This window comes from Quercus lobata, chromosome 9 (genome assembly GCF_001633185.2).
Source record: "Quercus lobata isolate SW786 chromosome 9, ValleyOak3.0 Primary Assembly, whole genome shotgun sequence".
Taxonomy (NCBI): domain Eukaryota; kingdom Viridiplantae; phylum Streptophyta; class Magnoliopsida; order Fagales; family Fagaceae; genus Quercus; species Quercus lobata.
In genome coordinates, this window is record NC_044912.1 from 50,955,612 (window position 1) to 50,976,196 (window position 20,585).

Consider the following 20,585-nt stretch of genomic DNA (forward strand, 5'->3'; position numbering starts at 1 on the left):
CATAAGTACGTATCTAGCTGATCTCACCCTCACCTTCCTAGCCTCGTCCTTCTCTTCTGGAAGTCGTCCGTCTTTCAAATATGATATAATGGGAGTCATCCAATTTTCTCTGTTACCCACCTGTTGTACTTCCGGGACATCTATACTTGGCATATATTGAACTTCATCTGACTTCTCTAATGATTCATCTGCTGAGGCTTCTTTTGCTATAGTATCAGCTTCCACGTTCTCTTCCCTTGGGATTTGAACGAAGTCAGCTTTTTCAAATCTTTTCACAAGGCGCATCACCCTACCAAGGTATTTCTTCATTCGTTGTTCCTTTGCTTCATACATCCCATTCACTTGCCCCATGATCAGTTGGGAATCCCCCATGACACATATGGACTTGGCTTCCACAGACTTAGCCAATTCTAGCCCTTTGAAGAGGGCTTAATATTCAACTTCATTATTAGTCGCTTGGTACTATAGACGGACTTTATGTTTCAGTTTATCTCCTTCTGGGGATTGCAGGATCACACCAATTCCTCCTGCATGCCGTGTAGACGAACCATCCACGTGGACGATCCATCTCTTACTGTCTTCTATCTCATTATGACTTGGGGTAAACTCCGCAATAAAATCTGCTAAGGCTTGAGCTTTTATGGCATGCCTTGGTTGATACCTAATATCGAACTCACTGAGCTCCACAGCCCACTGGATTAATCGTCCTGCAGCTTCCAGTCTATTCATTGCCTTCTTGAGCGGATGATCTGTCATGACATTAATGACATGTGCTTGGAAATAATGCCTCAGCTTCCTTGAAGCGGTGATTAGTGCGAAGGCTAATTTCTCCATTTGTGGATACCGTCCTTTCGCTCCTTTCAATGCCTTGCTTGTATAGTACACAGGTCTTTACACTTTATCTTCCTCTCTTATCAATGCTGAGCTCACGACATGTGGGGTTACCGCTAAGTATAAATATAATTCCTCTCCCTCCACTGATGGACTCAGCAGCGGTGCCATGGTAAGGTATGCCTTCAAATCTTTGAAAGCTCTCTGACACTCGTCGGTCCATTCGAATGCTTTTTTGAGAACCTTAAAAAATGGCAAACATTTATCAGTAGCTTTAGAGACAAACTTGTTAAGCGTAGCAACTCGTCCAGTGAAGGATTGGATTTCCTTGGTATTTTGCGGTGGCTTCATGTCCAATATTGCTTGAATTTTATCTGGATTCGCTTCAATTCCCCTGTGGGATACCATAAAGCCAAGGAATTTTCCTGATGATACTCCAAAGGCACATTTGCTAGGATTCAGCTTCATGTGATACTGCCTCAATGTGTCAAATGTCTCCTGCAGGTCGTCTAAATGCCTTCCTTCGTCCTGACTTTTCACCAGCATATCATCTACATAGACTTCCATATTCCGCCCAATCTGTGGACGAAACATGTGGTTGACCAACCTCTGATATGTCGCCCCTGAGTTCTTTAAACCAAATGGCATCACCTTATAGCAGAATAAGCCTTGACTGGTGACAAAAAATGTATTCTCTTGGTCAGCCTCGTCCATTCTTATCTGATTGTATCCTGAAAAGGCATCCATGAAGCTAAGCAATTTGTGGCCTGCAGTTGAGTCTACTAACTGGTCAATGCGCGGTAGCGGATAACTATCCTTGGGGCAGGCCTTATTCAGATCAGTGAAGTCCACGCATATTCTCCACTTGCCATTTGCTTTTTTGACCATTACTATATTGGCCAACCAATTCGGGTAGTACACTTCCCGAATGAACTTCGCTACCATCAGCTTTTGGACCTCATCCTTGATTGCACCATCTCTCTCAGGGGCAAACACCCTCTTCTTTTGTCGCACAAGCTTGGAGGAAGGACATACATTCAAACGGTGGGTAATGACGCTAAGGTCTATACCCGGCATATCCTCGTGACTCCACGCAAACACATCGATGTTTTTCTTCAAAAATTGGACGAGGTCCTTTTTAATCTTTTTTTCTAAATCTGCTCCAACCCTGGTACACCTCTCAGGGTTATCTTCATCCAAGGAAATATCTTCCAATGCTTCAGTAGGCTCTGCTACAACCTTCTTTTCTTCGATATTCATTGCTTGAACTTGTTCATCCATGGTCAGCATGGCTAAGTAACATTCTCTTGCTGCCAGTTGGTCACCTTGTACCTGTCCTACCCCGTATTCTGTTGGAAACTTGACTGATAAGTGGTAAGTAGAGGTAACGGCTTTCCAACTATTCAAAGTTGGTCTCCCAATTATGGCATTGTAGGAGGATGGACAATCTACCACAAGGAAGTTCACATCCTTGGTGATTTGTCGTGGATATGCCCCCACTACCACGGATAAGGAAATAGTACCCACTGGTTGTGTAAGGTTGAATTTATTCAACCATCTAATTGGCTTTATTCCGTGCCAAATTTGCTTGTAATTCAGCATTTAGTAACCCTGTATTTAGGTGGGTTTGATGTAAGGGTAGTGAGTGAGATAGAGTGAAGATTGCTCAAGAGTGTGCAAGAAAACAGAGACTCGCGGTTGGGCCTCGCGGGTGACTCGCGGCTGCAAGCTGCCAGACGCAGCACACGTGCCAAGCATGCTGGAAGGTGAACAGTCATGCAAGCTGGAGCACTACAGGACAAAACAGGACAACTGGCCATACAGTTATCTCGCGACTTGATCTCGTGACTTAGTCAAGCAGCGAGGTCAAGCCGCGAGCCACCCCTGTTTTGTAAAACCTGACGTTTCACATTCCTCTACCACTCCAGTATAAATACCCCTTTTACCCACGATTGTAAGAGAGCTTCCAGAGAGAATTTTGAGAGAGAAACCCTAAAGAAAAACAAGATTGATTCACCCACAATCTATACATTAGAGTCTCTTCAAATTCCTCAACTCTCTTCCTCTCCATTGTCAAATCCTTGAGAGGCATTATACCAAACCTGATTCTCACCATTATCATTACTGTGAGAGAGCTGTTTGGATTTCTGGGAAGCAGTTAGGAATGAACCAATCTTCATTGGTTGATGCTACGGTCTAATAGCGGAATCCGGGAAGCTAGAAAAGAAAAAGGTTCGGCGCAACCTCGTTGGAGCAAGAAGCTTGGAGGGTTTAAGTGTATTGGGTAGATTAGGGTTGGAGGGTCTATTGCTGTCCATGTATCCCAACTGTATTTTCTAGTGGATTGTTTACCGCTTGGAGGGCGGCAGAGAGGTTTTACGCCGACGGCTTCGGTTTCCTCTTCGATAACACATCGCGTGTTGTTTTTGTGTTTGCATCTTCCTTCCTCTCTATCTTTGCCTTTTTATTATTTGCTGTGGATTGTGTTTTGTTTTGGCTTAGATAGTTTTTAACCAATTCCATATTATAGCTTATGTTAAGTTTCCGCACACTTGTTGTTTGAAATATTGCTTGAATTGGTTAAGTTGTAATTTGGGGGTCTAAATGTTCAACGGTGTTTATACACGTTTTTGAACTTTTAGGTTGCACCTTCATCCCACCAAAACCTACTAGGGGGAGTTCACTGGATGGAGCCGGTCTCGTCCTAATCTCATTTGCTGAAAAGCTGGATAATACAAAATGTTTGCTGAGCTTCCATTGTCCACAAGCACTCTTCTGGTTGTGTAGTTTGCAATTAGTAAGGAGATGACGAGAGCATCATCATGAGGGTGATGAATTCTATCAGCATCCTCGTCCGTGAAAGTGATTGCCCGCTCGTCCGTGGACCTTGCTCTCGGTGATCGTCCAGAAAGTTGGACGCTTTGTACTGCCTTCAAGTATGCTTTCTTGGACTTGGACGACTGGCCAGTTGAACTTCCCCCAATAATGACTCTTATCTCCCCGAGTGGTGGTCGTGATGATTCTTCCATCTTTCCCTTCTGTTTCTCGTCCCTCTGATCTCGTCCAAGGAAACCCCTCAACTTCCCTTGCCTTATAAGATTTTCAATTTGTTACTTTAAGTCAAAACACTCGTCTGTGTCATGACCATGATCCCTATGGAAGCGGCAATACTTGTTCCTGTTGCGCTTGTTGGGATCCCCCTTCATTTTCTCTGGCCATTTCAGGGAAGGATCATCCTTGATTTGCATAAGGACTTGCTCAAGCGGGGTGTTTAAAGGGGTATATTGCTGGTTCCGTATTGAAGGGCCTGGCTTTGTACTTTCTCGGTCTCTTCTTTCCTCCGTCTGTCCCTTCTTTGGACGAGTACCTTGCTCGTGATGGCGACTGGGATTTGCGTCCATTCTCTCAGACCTCTTCCTCTTCTTAGCAATGATCGCATCTTCTGCATTCATGAAATTCTGAGCCGAATGGACGAGTTCGGCCATGGATTGGGGCTCTTTTTCATAGAGTTTGTGTATAAACAGATCCGAATTCATCCCGTTATGGAAGGCTGCCAGTAGGAGCTTATCATCTGCTTCATCCACACTGAGAGCTTTTCTGTTGAAACGGGTGATGAATGACCGAAGACTCTCGTTCTCTCCCTGTTCTATCGTCAACAGACTAGACGAGGAACGCTTGTGTCTTTGTCCCCCAATGAAATTGTTAACAAACAACTTGCTCAACTCTTCAAAAGAACTCACCGAGTTTGGGGGTATTTTGCTAAACCAAACTCGCGCTGAACCCTTAAGGGTGGTAGGGAAGGCTCTACACATTATCTCATCAGGCACCCCTTGAAGATGCATGGTGGTCTTGAAAGTGGCTATGTGATCAAACGAGTCACGTGTTCCATCATATGAATCCAAAGAAGGCAACTTGAACTTTGATGGTAGGGGGTGACCGTTGATGGAAGCCGTAAAGGGAGAATCAGTCCTGTGAACCAAATCTTCTATCGGATTCGCCATTCTCATATTCTCCTTCATTTCCTCCATAACTCTCTTCATTTGGTCCATTTCTTCCTTTAAGTGTGGTACCCTTCGTGAAGTGGTGTCTCTAAACTGACTTCCAACTTCGGTATTCTCTCTTCCGCCATGACTCTGTGTTTGTCCTCCTTCACGTTCTTCATATGTTTGCCTCCTCATATTAATCTCCATTCGTAATTCTTGGTTTTGGCGAGTCAACTCCGCCATAGCGTTTGCCATAGATTGTGCATGTTGGGCAGATGACTGCATGATCGGTGCAGACTGGCGATCGCGATGCGGGTTGCTGCTCCCCTGATGGCCTGGGCTAGTAGCCCTTGATCTAGTCCGAACCATCAACCCTTTGTCACGGAGAAGTAAACTGTGAAACAATCTCTTCCCACAGACGGCGCCAACTGATGATTCCTTGGATATCAGTGGGTTGACAAGACTCAAACGATGATCTTTGGGCTATCTCCTGTAATACAAAGAACACTGAATCAGAGGGGACCGGCTAAAAATCCTCCGATGATGAAGTTAGTTACTTTTGAACTCTCTGTAAGGAAGAAGTATTCTCTCAAAATGGAAATTGTCTGAACCCCTTACCTTCATCGAAGAAGCCTTATATAGTGTGTGTGGAACGGTTATCTGTTTGGTAACCGTTCCCAATGTCGAGGAGTCCGGAGAATTGGGTGTAACTTCCATAACCGCTGTGGAAGTTACCTGGGTTGGACGGGCCGGTGAACTCGTCCATCCTTAGTAAAGATGGACGAGACTTCCACGATGAACTCGTCCATCTTTAGTGAAAGATGGGCGAGACCATCTTGGAAGGCTTGCCTTGCGTAAATGGTGTAGATTCCATGAGGTATTCCTCGTCCATATATGGACGAGGTTCGCCAGAACGCTTGGAACTTTCTCTTCGCCTACTGTAGCTTCTTTCGTTGGGCGAGACATATGGACGAGTTATGGACTTGGATGATTTGTGACACTATCAGGACTAAAACTCAAACGCAGGTCTAGCACCCAAGAGGGTCATTCGGCACCCCTCAAGTGCCGATTGGCACAAACTTCATGTTTGGCCCGAGGGCTCTTGCATTGAGATAAATTTTATCCTTTTCGATTTTTTAGAGATAAAGACACGTCCTAGTTCGTATTCTGATCATTTAGCTAATTCTTCAAACATCCCAGCTTTTACAAATAAAGGATGCCTCTCAAAATTCAACACACTTTTTCACGCTTTCTAACCTCCTTCTTTCTGGCTCTTTTCTTCTTTTCTTTTCTCTCTTACGTTAAAGACTTTCTGGAGGCTTTTGCCTTAGGAATTTCTTTTTTGTAAGCAAAATATTTTAGGCTTCAAAGAGAATTGAATAAATTTCTTTTAGTCCTAAAATGTTCTTTCACTAAGAAGAGTACGCTCATGCAAGAGGTAGTTTATTTCTTTCCTTTTTTTTTTTTTTTTTTTTTGTGTTCCTTAATTTTGTTTGATGATGCATGAATAGGTTTAGGATGTTTTTATTATTTCTAATTTCTGATATATTGCCATGTGTTGTTTAAACTTTTCTTTAAATATGTTCTTAGTAGATTTTTTGTTATTATGATTTCTCTCTTGAATCTCAAAATCTGCTAATTATTAAAGATCTTTTTAAAACTAAAAACTGATTTGAATTTTTTATATCTGAATTTTTTTTTAAGATTAAAAATTGATATGTATTTTCATTAAATGCAGATTTGATTTTTTTTAACACATAAAACTGATCTGTATTTTCATTAAATAAAGATCTAATTTTTTTAACACACAAAACTGATTTGTATTTTCATTAAATATAGATTTGATTTTTTTTAAACACACAAAACTGATTTGTATTTTCATTAAATACAGATCTGATTTTTTTTTTTTTAACTATAAAAACTGATCTTTATTTTCATTAAATACAAATTTGTTTTTTTTAAAGAAAATTTTCTTTGTCACAAAATAGCAGATTTTGAAATTTAAAAGAAGAAATTAAAAGTTGAGATGATTTTTGATTGATTCATGTAACATAAATTTATCTCATGAGTGTAGTTCCTCTTCTAAAAAAAGTCTTTTTCTTATTTTATTCATAAAAACAAATCTGATTTTTTTTCTCTACAAATCTAGATTTTCTTATTCACAAAACAGATATGATTTTTCCTAATAAAAATCACCATTTTTAACTTTGCTCCAAATAGATCTGATATTTTTTTAGCAAAAACCTTGTTCTTTCTTTATATAAAAACAGATCTAATTTTCTTCACAAAACCAATTTTTTTATCTACACAAAAACAGATTTGGTTTATTTTTTTTAATGAATCAAATCAATTTTTTTTATTTACAAAATCAGATATGAATTTTCTTTAAAAAAGAGGATACATTCATAAGATAGATTTATTTGAGTTAATTTTGGTCAAGTGTGTCATGTATGTTCAACATATCATTCACATCATGCAAAAATGGTATATTGATCATTAGAGTCTAGAAGACCAGACTCTCTCTAAATGGAATGGGAGCCTAACACCTTCCCATTTCATAACCTAGCCTCCGAACTTAATTCTTTTGGATAGGTAGACTTGTGCTTTGTCTTTCTTTTTTATCCTTGGGTAGATTGTAACTAAGACAAAAGGCCATGTATTCTTTTGGAAGATTGTAACTAGGACTCAAAATCTTGTAAGATTCAATTTATCAAAACTATATTTATTTCTATTCAATCAATGACAATGAAATATTTTGATCATGTAATTTTGTATTTATTTTTTTTCTTATTTTTTTGTATAAAAAATAAGTGGTCACTCCACACCACTTACCCAAAAAGAGAGCTGCCATGAAAAAGCACCCAAATCTCTTTTTTGAAATCACCATCTCAAGAAGTGCAGTCTCTTACATAGCCCTTTCTTTATTGTTTGTAGCTTGTCATGCGTTGTTTGTTATCATATCACATTGGCTTGTTCCATGATAATAAGTGAAAGATGTGGAAGCTATTAACAGTACATTATAATCTTTAGTAAAAGTTAGAACATCTAGCTCATTTGATGGAGTGTGTGCTTGGTACTCTTAAGTCTTAATTAATCATTCAAACCATGCAAAGAGAACATCTGAACACAATCCGCATTTGATATTCTTACAACGAGGACATTAGAAAATGGAGCATAGATAATCAAATAGCTATCATTCACTCCAAAGTATTTTGCAAGAATTGGAGGTAATATAGTAGTCTGGTAATAAAAAGAATGGGGTGCTCTGGCAAACAATTAAAATCATAACAAACTTAAATAAATAAAGATAGGCAGAACCCACTGTGGGAGGGGGGGAGGGGAATTATGAAGCAACAAAACAGATATAAGTCTGTTCTTCCATGAAACAAGTAAGCCATACAATATTTTGGGCTACTGAAATAACAGACTGAGGTGGTGTCAACAAGCCCTCATAATCACCTAATAACTGCAAGCGGGTAACTAATTCCTTGGCATGCTTTCCTAGAACCTATTTTTCAATCCTTTGATTCGTAGGGCTACGTTCACTTTCATCAATAAGTTCACCTTCTTCTTCCACTATAATATTAGTGACCGTAAGTGTTGTAATAGACAAATAACATTAACAAACACATATCCAGGTGAGGACTGTGAGGCACAGGACCCTTACACAAATCCCTCTACTAAAAAGATGTAAAATAAAGGTAGATCAATGTAAATATCTAGAAACAGACTAAGGTAGTGTCAACAAGCCCTCATAATCGCCCAATAACTGCAAGCTGGTAACTAACTCCTTGCGACGCTTTCCTAGAACCTGTTTTTCTATCCTTTGATTGGTAGGGCTCACTTTCATCAATAAGTTCACATTTCTCTTCCTCGATACTATTAGCAACCTCCAGTATCGGAATAGACAATAAAATGCACAAAAACATACCTAGGCGAGGCACAGGACCCTTACAGGAATGCCTTTCCTAAAAAGAAGATGGAGGCAGATCATGTAAATATCTACATTCTAGTTTCTGACTCAACCTTACAAATATATTCAATGCTTTGATTCATGGAAATAGACACGAGTGATATATTTCAACAATAAACATTGGTATCACACTTGGCAAAAGCTGAATTTCCAGACAATGGATCCAGTATATATGTGTCTTTGTTAAGTTAAAATAGTTTATCATTTTAGATATAATGAGTTTTAGGCACCATGGAAAATGAACCATTCTAATGTAAGAATTATGAAAACATTCACTAAGTATAAAATCATCAAGAACAACACAATCCCTTGATAAGTTTGCACTTTTGAAGGTGAACAAAGGAACTTCCCGTTAAATAATCAAAGGAGGTTTGCACACTCATTTTCAAGGGTCCAGCATGCCTAATTCCCTTATAAGAAGTGTCCTCAAAATCAAGGCTTAATTTCTGTTGCACGAAAGTTCTTTCCAAATAGCCAATGCTGTCAATTCAAACATTTTTCCTTTGCTAAATACATAAGCAGGTCTCTTATTTATCCTCCATTCCTACTTTAAGTATTAGTTATACAACATATGTTATACGCATTAGATTACTAGATCATAAGAATTTTTAACTTTTTACAAAGGAATTATATTTAAAACAAATATTTTCCAATACCTGGACAAGTTTAACTAAGGTATTACAATGGCTTGAAGTTGGATAATAGTTTTTTTTTTTTTTTTCTTTCAATGCAACACATATACAAGCCATGTGGAGAGTATCACCCCCACGTACACTCTCCCCCCCCCCCCCCCACACACAACCACCTCCTTAATAATTTTATTTCCAACAAAAAGAATATACTAATGGTTAAATGTAAACATTATTTCTTTAGAAATTAATTCCTACCTTTTGCACTAGCCGTAGAGCTGCAATCCACAAACCTAAAAATGAGTTGTGCCACATCGTGCCATTAACATCCTGCAGAGCCTTCACTAAAACTGCAAAAATAATTCCGGTTCAATGATACTGCCAGAAGAACTAAAGTATCATCCACTCCAGGTAAATCAAAGAACGAAGCACTCAGCACTAGTTGCTGCCTACCGTGATCCATCCATAACATCTTCCAAAAATAAGGTAGTGAAAGTGCGGACCAACTAGTCCCATGAACTTGATTTGCAGTAGATATCAGAGACTTTAAAAAAAAAGGCACCATAGAGTCAACACTAAAACCTAACATCATAGAGTCAAGAGTAAAGCCTAAAATCCAGATATTCAAGAAAGAAAAGGAGGGGGGGGGGGGGTGATGTTGTTACAAAAGATCTTGAGTCATGCAATAAACATGCTACTAGTTGTGGCTATCATGTAGTTCAACTAAAGCCATATGACATATAATTTGTACATTTGCAGCATACCTTGTTGATGTCAAATCCTGCTGGCATGAGAATGCTAAATGGATCCTCACTTGGAAAGGTGTCAACTATGCAATTTCTGCATTCCTTCAGCCAGCCTTCATCGTCAACCAATCTTGCATATTCAAAAGATCGTAGAAAAGTCTTATGGCAGGAGTAGCCTCCCAATTCAAAATCTCATCTCAGTCAAAAATATTAAGTAAAATATAAATCTTATAATTTACTTTTCTCCCAAGGAGATAAAGAAGAAAAGAAACTAGAAAATGAACAGAAAGAGCCTAAAGGAGTAATTATGGGGCAAGATGTGCTAGGCTGGAATAATTACATAGGGAATTCCACTAAAAATAAGCACAATTTTGGACAAGATTCAATAAAGTTCAGAATTTGGTTTTGAAAGTTCTAACCCATCTGCATAATGAAACTATCAATTTTAAGCTAGGAACTTATTTATGAACAGTAGTGTTAATACCCGAAGCCCCCCAACCCTTCTGTATAACAGATAAAAATCTAAATCAACACTCGAGAGAGATAAAAGAGACTGCATTACATCAAATTTTATTGAACCCATACTATAGTAGTAAGATTTACAAGGAACAAATAAAAGGACAAGGGAAAGCCATACGTTGAAAAGGACAGAGGAGTTCCCAATTATTGTGTTAAAACAAAATTACAAATTAAGAAGCCTTATGTAAATTTTTTATTTTTGTTAGACATATCTAGTAAAACCTTTGACCAGTCAATTGACAGCCAAACTGCTGTACCAGTGAGCTACTGGGGAACAATGAGAGATTAGATATCACAGATTTCAATTTCCGTTTCAATCCATGACCAATATGAGCTTGAAGTTCCCAGAGTTACAGATATTGTATTGGATATCAGATTGACATTGAAGGTTCAACAATCTCTTATTTCTCTATTTGTTTGATAATACATCTTTTTTTCTTCTTTTTTTTCTAAGTGAAAGAAACCTCCTAGAAGAAGACCATTGGCTCTCTCTTTCTCAAAATAATAATAAGTACTATGCAATTGAAAGTAACTTTGGTCATCACAGTCCCTGATCAATGAGGCTGCCTTGCACATTAGAAGTAGCTAATCCTACCAGCTTCTATAGTCTAAAATACTGATTACTATTCTGTCTTCTGTAGCACTTCTTTACTGTCAGCTTTTCCTTTATGAGAAATAATAAATATTTAGTTGAGAATTTCATGCTTATAAATTCTAGATTCATACATATTGGTTTCTTCAAAGTCTAGCGTAAAAACAAACTTGAACTTTAAAAAAGAAAAAGAAAAAGAAGTGGCAGTATAGGTATTTAGTACAAATATTTGAGACTTACGAAACTGATGCTAAAAAAGCAGCAAACACTCCTACGCCTACAGAGAATTTTATAATGGCAGCCATCAAATTTAAACATTACAGTAATCAGTGATTGCAAGCATTTACATTGGCACACTAAAAAAATGTTTCCAAAGCATTACACTAGAACAACATTGCATTAGATAAAAAGTACTAAATTTAGAGACAACAAAAGACCAACTTACATCACATCTAGCGAGATCAAGGTGATTCTATTTGACCATTAGAACAAGTTCATTGAGTTCTCCTTTCTGAGCAGCTTCCTAAATTTCCTGCATATAAGAAACTTAATCAACACTTAAAATTAGCTACTTGAACAATTTGACTCAATTCATCACAAGGGACATCCTACATGCTACAAAAGATTAATGAGAATGGACATCAATGAAATGGGATGTCCTTAGATATAAGACAAAAATATTTTCTTAGTAATAAAATGAAAAGCAGCCAAAAAAGAAAAAGGAGAGGGCTTTTACTTTTTAAGGATTTCTATCAACCTGTGTATACAGAAAACACTCTTTTAAAATGAACACATTCTCATAATTTTAAAGCCTCAATTTCTTGATGATTAAGCCATTTATGAGGTAATGGATTTGATATTATATATTCCAATTACCTCTACCTCTTCTTCAGCAGCTCTGATGAGGCTTGAAATCAGTCTCTGTGCTTTTTTAACATCTTCTTCATGAGATACCCTTTCAAGCGTGTGCCAATTTCAGGATACTCATTAACCTTCCTTCCTCTTCTTCTTCTTACTATTGACGTCTTCTATGCAGCTCCTCGTTGCCACGCATGCCATTCCTAACCTAGAGAAGGTTAATGCCATTGTCAGCTTTTCTAATGGTGCATATCATAGATATTACACAAATTCAACACAAAAAGATTGTAGATTTTATTTATATTCAGCAACATATACAGAATGTACATGGGGTCCCAATACTCATAAATCAGGACATGGTGTCCCAATACCCAATCCATTCATTTGAGGGATTGATCATAATCTGAATAAAATAGGTATAATCTAGTTGATTTACTTCTAAGTATTTTCAGCTAAACTATTTAATACATCAAATTTAATTTTGGAGGACATGGACAATGCAATAATATTCATAACAAATTTTTTGAACTTTTTCTTAAACTCGTAATAGCGTATAGGAGACTGTGAAAAGAGCTTCATCTTTTAACTCGCATGTCAATTGCAATTCTAGAAACATGAAAACTCAGATTGCTCAATTTTGAAGCTGTTATGATATTTTTCATAGTAATAGAGATTCAATTGTAACAGAACTCTGCATGATGTAATTTTCCTAACATAAATTTTAATTATGTCATTACTGTCAGAAGCTATTAAAACATTTCTTCGTGAGGTACCAAAATGAATCCAGTCCACAAATGTGTAAGGAATAGCTAGTTGTAGCAAATCAAATTGAAAACAAATCAATAAGGCACACACAAATAAATTTCTTTAGAAAATGCATACATAAAGAAAACCATCAACCATTTGACCACTCTCTCTGATCAGTGTGTAAATATTTAAAGAAAAAATTGGTGAATCAACCAATTCGGTCCCCTAACTAGCACTATTACAATAAAAAATTAGTCGGACACAATGCTTTGTGTTTTTATGCCAACTAGTCGTGGACCTGCGCGTTGCGCATGATAATTATTTTTATAATGGTTTTAATAATTTTTTTTATACAATTTAAACTAATTTAATAAAGAGTAATGCATTTTGTAATTATATTTTTATTTATTATAAGAATAATCATAAATGTAATATAGGAACAATCATAAATCATAAATTTAATAATTTTTGTTGTACAAAAATGAAAAAAATACAATTTTTCTCTGAAATTCAAAACGCAATTTAACGAAAATATTTATTTATTTTTATAAAAGTTATAACATTTTGTGAATCATTAAAAAGAATATAAAATTTGGAAATTATTCTTTTAGTTTTAAACAAACTTTCACAAACTTATTTTTTCTGCCTACAATCCAAAACATTGAAAAAAGTAACTAAAAAAATTCATAAAACTTAACTATGATTAATTGGACCAATTAGGAAAACAATTTGTTGTTTATAATCTACTAAGGTTTTTTTTTTTTTTTTTTTTTTTTTTTTTTTTTTTTTGCAGAAATTGTAATTTCATCCACCCAAAACATATTATCAAATAAACAATAATTAGCAAAACTTAAGAATTAAATTTCTATATATGCATTGTTATAAAATAATAATAATAATAATTAAAGTAAAATTGCGAAAGATAAAATTTGTCTCTCATCCAATAATTTTTGTTTAGCCAACCTTTGCTTTTCTCTAAATAAATGGCATTATAGAGTACTTCTAATACAATTATTAAGTACTTTGTCCACCACAAAGGATTAAAAAATAAACAAAAATGATTAAAGTCTCATAGTTTAACATCTGAATTGAATACTATAAAAATCATGCTATCAAATTACAATAACTATCAAATTAAATTATCCAAATCATGCTATGTAGTAGAATAATATTATATTTTTATATACTATATTTACTCCTTTATAATGCAATAGGATAGCATTTAACAATTAAAGAGAGAGAGAAAAAAAACCCACAACAATTAAAAAAAAAAAAAAACTGAATCGCATTAACCTAAAGTAAATTAAAGAATATATAAAATTATCAACCTAAAGTGAAGATGCAAGAAAAATAAAAAATAAAAATCCACCCAAAAATTGAGAGAGAGAGAGAGAGAGAGAGAGAGAGAGAGAGAGAGAGAGAGAACCTTTTTTCAGTAAGGAAAACTATGCATAGAATGAAAGAGATAGTGACAAATTTATAGGAAGAGGGTGTGAATAAGAAGAGACAAAAATAGAAGAAGATGAAGGGAAAGATGAAGAATGATATTAATGTAGAAAGTAGTGGGGAGATGAGAAGGTGAGGGAAGGAGAAATGTTGGAGAAGTAGTGGGGAGATGAAAATGTATGAAAAGGTAAGGGATGAAGAAAGGTTGGAGAAGTGTAAATATGAAATAAAAAAAATATTAAAAATAATTATAAGAAAATAGAAAGAAAAAAGATAATGACGTGGGTGCTGATGTGGCTCAACATGAGCGTAGCAGCATTAAACGCTACGTTTCAGCTTTTAGTAATATATAGATATAGATTTCCTGATATGTTCCTTTAACAAAAAAGTCAAATTGTCATGTGCTTGCTACCGCGTGATGCGCATGCGCCCACAAAGCCAAAAATCACACTACTTTGGAAAACTTGCACACGAAGGAAAAAAAAAAAAAAAATCCCAAGGAACCTGTTCTTGCTCCTTTGCTCTTGAGTGATTTTACAAACATAAATTTCAATTTCGAGTATGGCATGACTGTCAGAACCTAGTAAAACATTTTTTCCTGAGGTACAAAATGAACGCAACCCACAAATTCTCTACAGTTTATATTGTATTAGAAAATTCCAAATCACTAAATTCTAGCTTAACTATTGTTCCTTAGGTTTCAAATAAAAAACAAATCGATAAGGCCCAGTAATATAATAAATTCAGAAAAAATTGGTGATCAACAAGTCGGTCACAGAACTTCATCTCACATTTACAATAAATAATTAGAATGCTAACTTTTTCCGCATGTTGATTTTTGTAAAAGCAAGGAACAACAAAAGAAAAAGCAGTGGTTCATAAATAATGAATAATAAAAAAAACAAAAGAAAACGCAGTGTAAAACTAGACCCAATCCTCTTGCGTTTTCATGGCAATTTCCTGGCATCTTCCTTCATCCAAAAAGTCAAAGTCAAGTTCACACTGCTTTGGAAAATTTGCACTAGAGTGAGAAAAGAGAGAGAGAGAGAAATTGGAAAGCGAAAAAAAAAAAAAAACTAGAGTGAGAGAGAAAAAGAAGAAACCAAAAAAAAAAAAAAGAAGTGAGAGAATTGGAAAGACCAAAAAAAAAAATCCTAAGGAACCTGTTCTTGCTCCTTTGTTCTTGAGTTTAGGGCAGCAGGTTTGGTATTACCTCAACTCGGTCTCTGTGTTTGCAACCATGGCTGGTTCCTTTGAATACGAATACGATGTCTTCGTTAGTTTTTGTAAGGAAGATACCCGCACAAGCTTTGCCGGACATCTCTTTGCCGCTTTTGACCGTAAAAAGATTCGTGCGTATAGAGGGGAAGAGGCTGGACCCGAGTTATTGAAGGAAATTGAGACATCAAAGATTGCAGTTGTGGTGTTCTCCAAAAACTATGCTACTTCGCATTTGTGCCTGGATGAGCTGGTGAAGATCATGGAATGCAAAAGGCTGTTCAATCAAAGGGTCATCCCTGTTTTCTATGATGTGTCTCCATCCGAGGTACGAACACAGAAGGGGAATTTGTCGGAGGCGTTGCTGAATGGCCCTGATGACAAGGTTAACAGTTGGAAGGTTGCTTTAACGGACGCTGCAAACTTGGCTGGATTGCATTTGAAACCGCATCGGTAAGATTTTTATTTTTTATTTTTTAAAATGTTCCGTATACAGTAGATGTCCATATTTTGATGATATTATTGAAATTATAATTTTGAGTTATTAAGAGTTCCTTCTCTAGAATCTGATGATCAAAAAATTTTAAATCATAGAATTAGATGTTCTATGGATATTAAATTTGATAATACGTTAGATAAGAAAAATTAAATTGGTTAGTTTTGAAGTATTTTCGTTGATGGAATAAAATTTCGAGGAATATCCAATTAGGGTTTATGGTGTTATTTCATAACTCAGTTTCTGTTTATTCAACATCAGTTGATGTGATGATCACAAAATTCAATTATATAAAATAATAATAATAAGAATAATTTTGTGGGTTCAATTAATTGCAGTCCAGAGCCAGAGTTTATAGAGGAAATTGTTGAAGTCATTTGGAAAAGAGTAAAAGGGGAATCATCCACCGTTCAATCCCGTCGTCAGATTGATAATCCCAGTGCCGGTGACGGTGAAGACTCTTCAATAATCATCTCGCAAAATGATGCTTTATCTGTTCAAAATGCTATTGCTGAGTGGAGTCGTCTTTTTTTTTTTTGTGGGCCAGTTAGCCTTATATACGATCACGCAAATGCGAGGGAGTGTTCTGTATCGTAAGTTAAACAGGACTATTTTAGTCGGAAGCGGGGCCCTTTGAAGTTACTTTTTGAATCTGACGAAAAGACTTTCTAGTTTTTTTATTTATTTAAAATCTCAGACGTTGCGTGCGGAGCAGTAAGACTTTAAAGAGTCACAAGTCTGAAGTCTGAAGTCTTCAGCAGCTACAAGCCGAATATTGCCTTCAACTCCATTGCCAAGTAAGGATTGCAAGTGAAACCTATTCCTCCCCCAGTCGATTTTTCCCATTCGGCTCCTTCCCTGCTTTACTCATTTTAGCTGTTACATTTATGTTTTTGTTGTTGTTGTTGTTGTTGTTGTTTTTTTATTTTTTATTTTTTTTGTTTATATATATATATATATATATATATATGTAATTCGATAATTACAATAAGTAAAGAAAATTTGAATTCTGAACATGGAAATGTACCATTTGTTGAGAGAACGTACACTTTTTTAAATATGATTGCATAATTGATGTTTCAATAGAGGAATTTTTTCTTATTTTGTTATTACTATCTAGAAGTAGATAACTCTTGGATTCATCCCATCTCTCCTTTTATGAAACTATGCAATACTTCAACCTATGTGCTATTTTCTTTACTCTATAGTCTATACTTTATAGTTATCATATCACATTGACTTCTTCCATGCTAATAAGTGAAAGATGTGGAAGCTATTAACAGTACATTATAATCTTTAGTAAAAGTTAGAACATCTGAACACAATCAGCATTTGATATTCTTACAACAAGGACATTAAAAAATGGAGCATGGATAATCAGATAGCTATCATTCACTCCAGAGTATTCTGCAGGAATTGGAGATAATATAGCAATCTGGTAATAAAAAGAATGGTGTCCTCTGGCAAACAATTAAAATCATAACAGACTAAAATAAATAAAGATAGGCAGAACCCACTGTGGGAGGGAATCATGAAGCAACAAAACAGATATATAAGTCTGTTCTTCCATTAAACAAGTAAGCCATACAATACTGAAATAACAGACTGAGGTGGTGTCAACAAGCCCTCATAATCTCCCAATAAGTGCAAGCTGGTAACTAACTCCTTGGGACGCTTTCCCAGAACCTGTTTTTCTATCCTTTGATTGGTAGGGCTCACTTTCATCAATAAGTTCACATTTCTCTTCCTCGATACTATTAGCAACCTCAAGTATCGGAATATAGACAATAAAATGCACAAAAACATACCTAGGCAAGGCACAGGACCCTTACAGGGATGCCTTTCCTAAAAAGAAGTAAGATGGAGGCAGATCATGTAAATATCTAGAAAAAAAAAAAAAAAAAAAAAGTTATGTAGAACCACGGGAATCTTTTTCTTCCTCAGATACAATTACATTCTAGTTTCTGACTCTACCTTACAAATATATTAAATGCTTTGATTCATGGAAACAGACACGAGTGATGTATTTCAACAATAAACATTGGTATTGCACTTGGCAAAACCTGAATTTCCAGACAATGAATCCAGTATATACGTGTCTTTGTTAAGTTAAAATAGTTTATCATTTTAGATATAATGAGTTTTAGGCACCATGGAAAATGAACCATTCTAATGTAAGAATTATGAAAACATTCACTAAGTATAAAATCATCAGGAACAACACAATTCCTTTATAAGTCTGCACTTCTTGAAGGTGAACAAAGGAACTTCCCATTAAATAATCAAAGGAGGTTTGCACACTCATTTTCAAGGGTCCAGCATGCCTAATTCCCTTATAAGAAGCGTCCTCAAAATCAAGGCTTAATTTCTGTTGCACGAGAGCTCTTTCCAAATAGCCAATGCTATCAATTCTAACATTTTCCTTTGCTAAATACATAAGCAAGTCTCTTGTTCATCCTTTATTCCTACTTTAAGTATTAGTTATATTCCTTCTCAAAAAAAGAAAAAAAAAAAAAAAAGTATTAGTTATACAACATATGTTATACGCATTAAATTACTAGTTCATAAGAATTTTTAACTTTTTACAAAGGAATTATATTTTAAAACAAATATTTTCCAGTACCTGGACAAGTTTAACTAAGGTATTACAATGGCTTGAAGTTGAACAATAGTTTTTTTTTTTTTTTTTTTTAAATGCAACACATATGCAAGACATGTAGAGATCGAGTATCACCCCCTCTCCACTTCCCCCCCCCCCCCCCCCCAAACATTATTTCTTTAGAAATTAATTCCTACCTTTTGCACTAGCCGTAGAGTTGCAATCCACAAACCTAAAAATGAGTTGTGCCACATGGTTCCATTAACATCTTGCAGAGCCTTTACTAAAACTGCAAAAATAATTCTGGTTCAATGATATTGCCAGAAGAACTAAAGTATCATCCACTCCAGGTAAATGAAAGACCGAAGCACTCAGCACTAGTTGCTGCCTACCGTGATCCATCCATAGCATATTCCAAAAATAAGGAAGCAGCAATCAAAGCTTTAAAATTAGGAAAATACTAAGTAAACAAATACTTGTGGTATACAGGTAATAAATTTTTTACAACCATGGTTAATTGTTCTTTTTCACTTGGCTTATTCATCATCTGTGCAGCTTTGGACCTCCACCTACTAATGAAGGTGGAGAAAGATTCTTTCGGCTCTTGCTTAGTGGTCTCCAAATCTCTCCTTGTCACATCCACCTCTATGTTGTACTTATATTGATTGTGAAACTCGTGGCAGATGTCCTCCCAACTCCTTGCTCTAGCATCATCTAGGTAGAGGAACCACCTAAGAGCGGCCCAGTCAGGGTATTTTGAAACATTTGAGCAAGTAGTTCTTCAGTTGCTCCTAGGGGCTGCATGACCCTCATGTACATCTTCAAATGGGACTTTGGGCAACCAGTCCCATCGAACTTGTCCAAGGTCGACATCTTGAACTTGAGAGGCAATCTCACATCGGGTAAAAGTGAGAATGATTGGTAGTCCATGAGGTCTTCCATCTTGCGAGCTCTCTGGATCATCTCTTCCACCTTGTTTATCCTCTCGTTGATTTTCTTCTCACCCTCCATGGTTGGGGAAGTATGATCGGTCTTGTTCTCCTCTTGGCCACCCTTCAGGTTCTGGAACTGTTGTACCATAAGATTCATGTCCTCCCTCAATTGGAGTTGACTAGCTACCATGGTGTTTAGTAGCTCTTGAGTGTTCATGGGTTCTTTAGTGTTTGGATGTTCTCCCCCTTCCGCCATAGTGATGGAGTCTTCGGACTTCTTGTGGCTTGGACTATCTTGTAAGTCGAACACCGGATTGTGATGTTGCAGCAATGGAGTATCTTCTATGCTCACGGGCTTCAATTTCGTGATGGGCTTGGAATTGGAACTACTAGCTTTATTTATTTAAAATCTTTGACGTTGCGTGTAGAGCAATAAGACTTTAAGATTGCCAAGTAAGGATTGCAAGTGAAACCTATTCCTCCCCCAGTCGATTTATCCCATTCGGCTCCTTCCCTGCTTTACTCATTTTATCTGTTACATTTATTTTTTTGTTGTTGTTGTTTTTTTTTTTTTTTTGTATTTTATTTTATATAAATGTAATTCGATAATTACAATGAGTAAAGAAAATTTGAATTTTGAACGTGGACATGTACCATTTGTTGAAAGAACATATACCTTTTTAAGTATGATTGCATAATTGATGTTTCAATAGAGGAATTTTTTCTTATTCTGTTAGATTCATCCCATCTCTCCTTTTATGAAAGTATGCAATACTTCCACCTATATGCTATTTTCTTTACTCTATAGTCTATACTTTATAGTTATCATATCACATTGGCTCGTTCCATGCTAATGAGTGAAAGATGTGGAAACTATTAACAGTACATTATAATCTTTAGTAAAAGTTAGAAAAATAGCTCATTTTTACCCATTTTTCTCATATCCACAGCAATTATAGTATGTATGAATTCCTCCAATTTATGGACCACATGGCATTAGGATTTCATACGAGGTG

General features: G+C 36.2%; 1 protein-coding gene across 1 annotated transcript; it reads left to right on the plus strand.

Moving 5' to 3' along the window:
* Positions 1 to 15,471: 15,471 nt before the first annotated feature.
* On the plus strand, positions 15,472 to 19,355 carry LOC115961960 (TMV resistance protein N-like). Its single transcript, XM_031080844.1, has 3 exons — positions 15,472 to 15,995; positions 16,377 to 16,631; positions 19,193 to 19,355. Exons 1-3 carry the CDS (start codon positions 15,565 to 15,567, stop codon positions 19,353 to 19,355), a joined length of 849 nt encoding a protein of 282 aa, XP_030936704.1. The 5' UTR covers positions 15,472 to 15,564.
* The last annotated feature ends 1,230 nt before the right edge of the window (positions 19,356 to 20,585 follow it).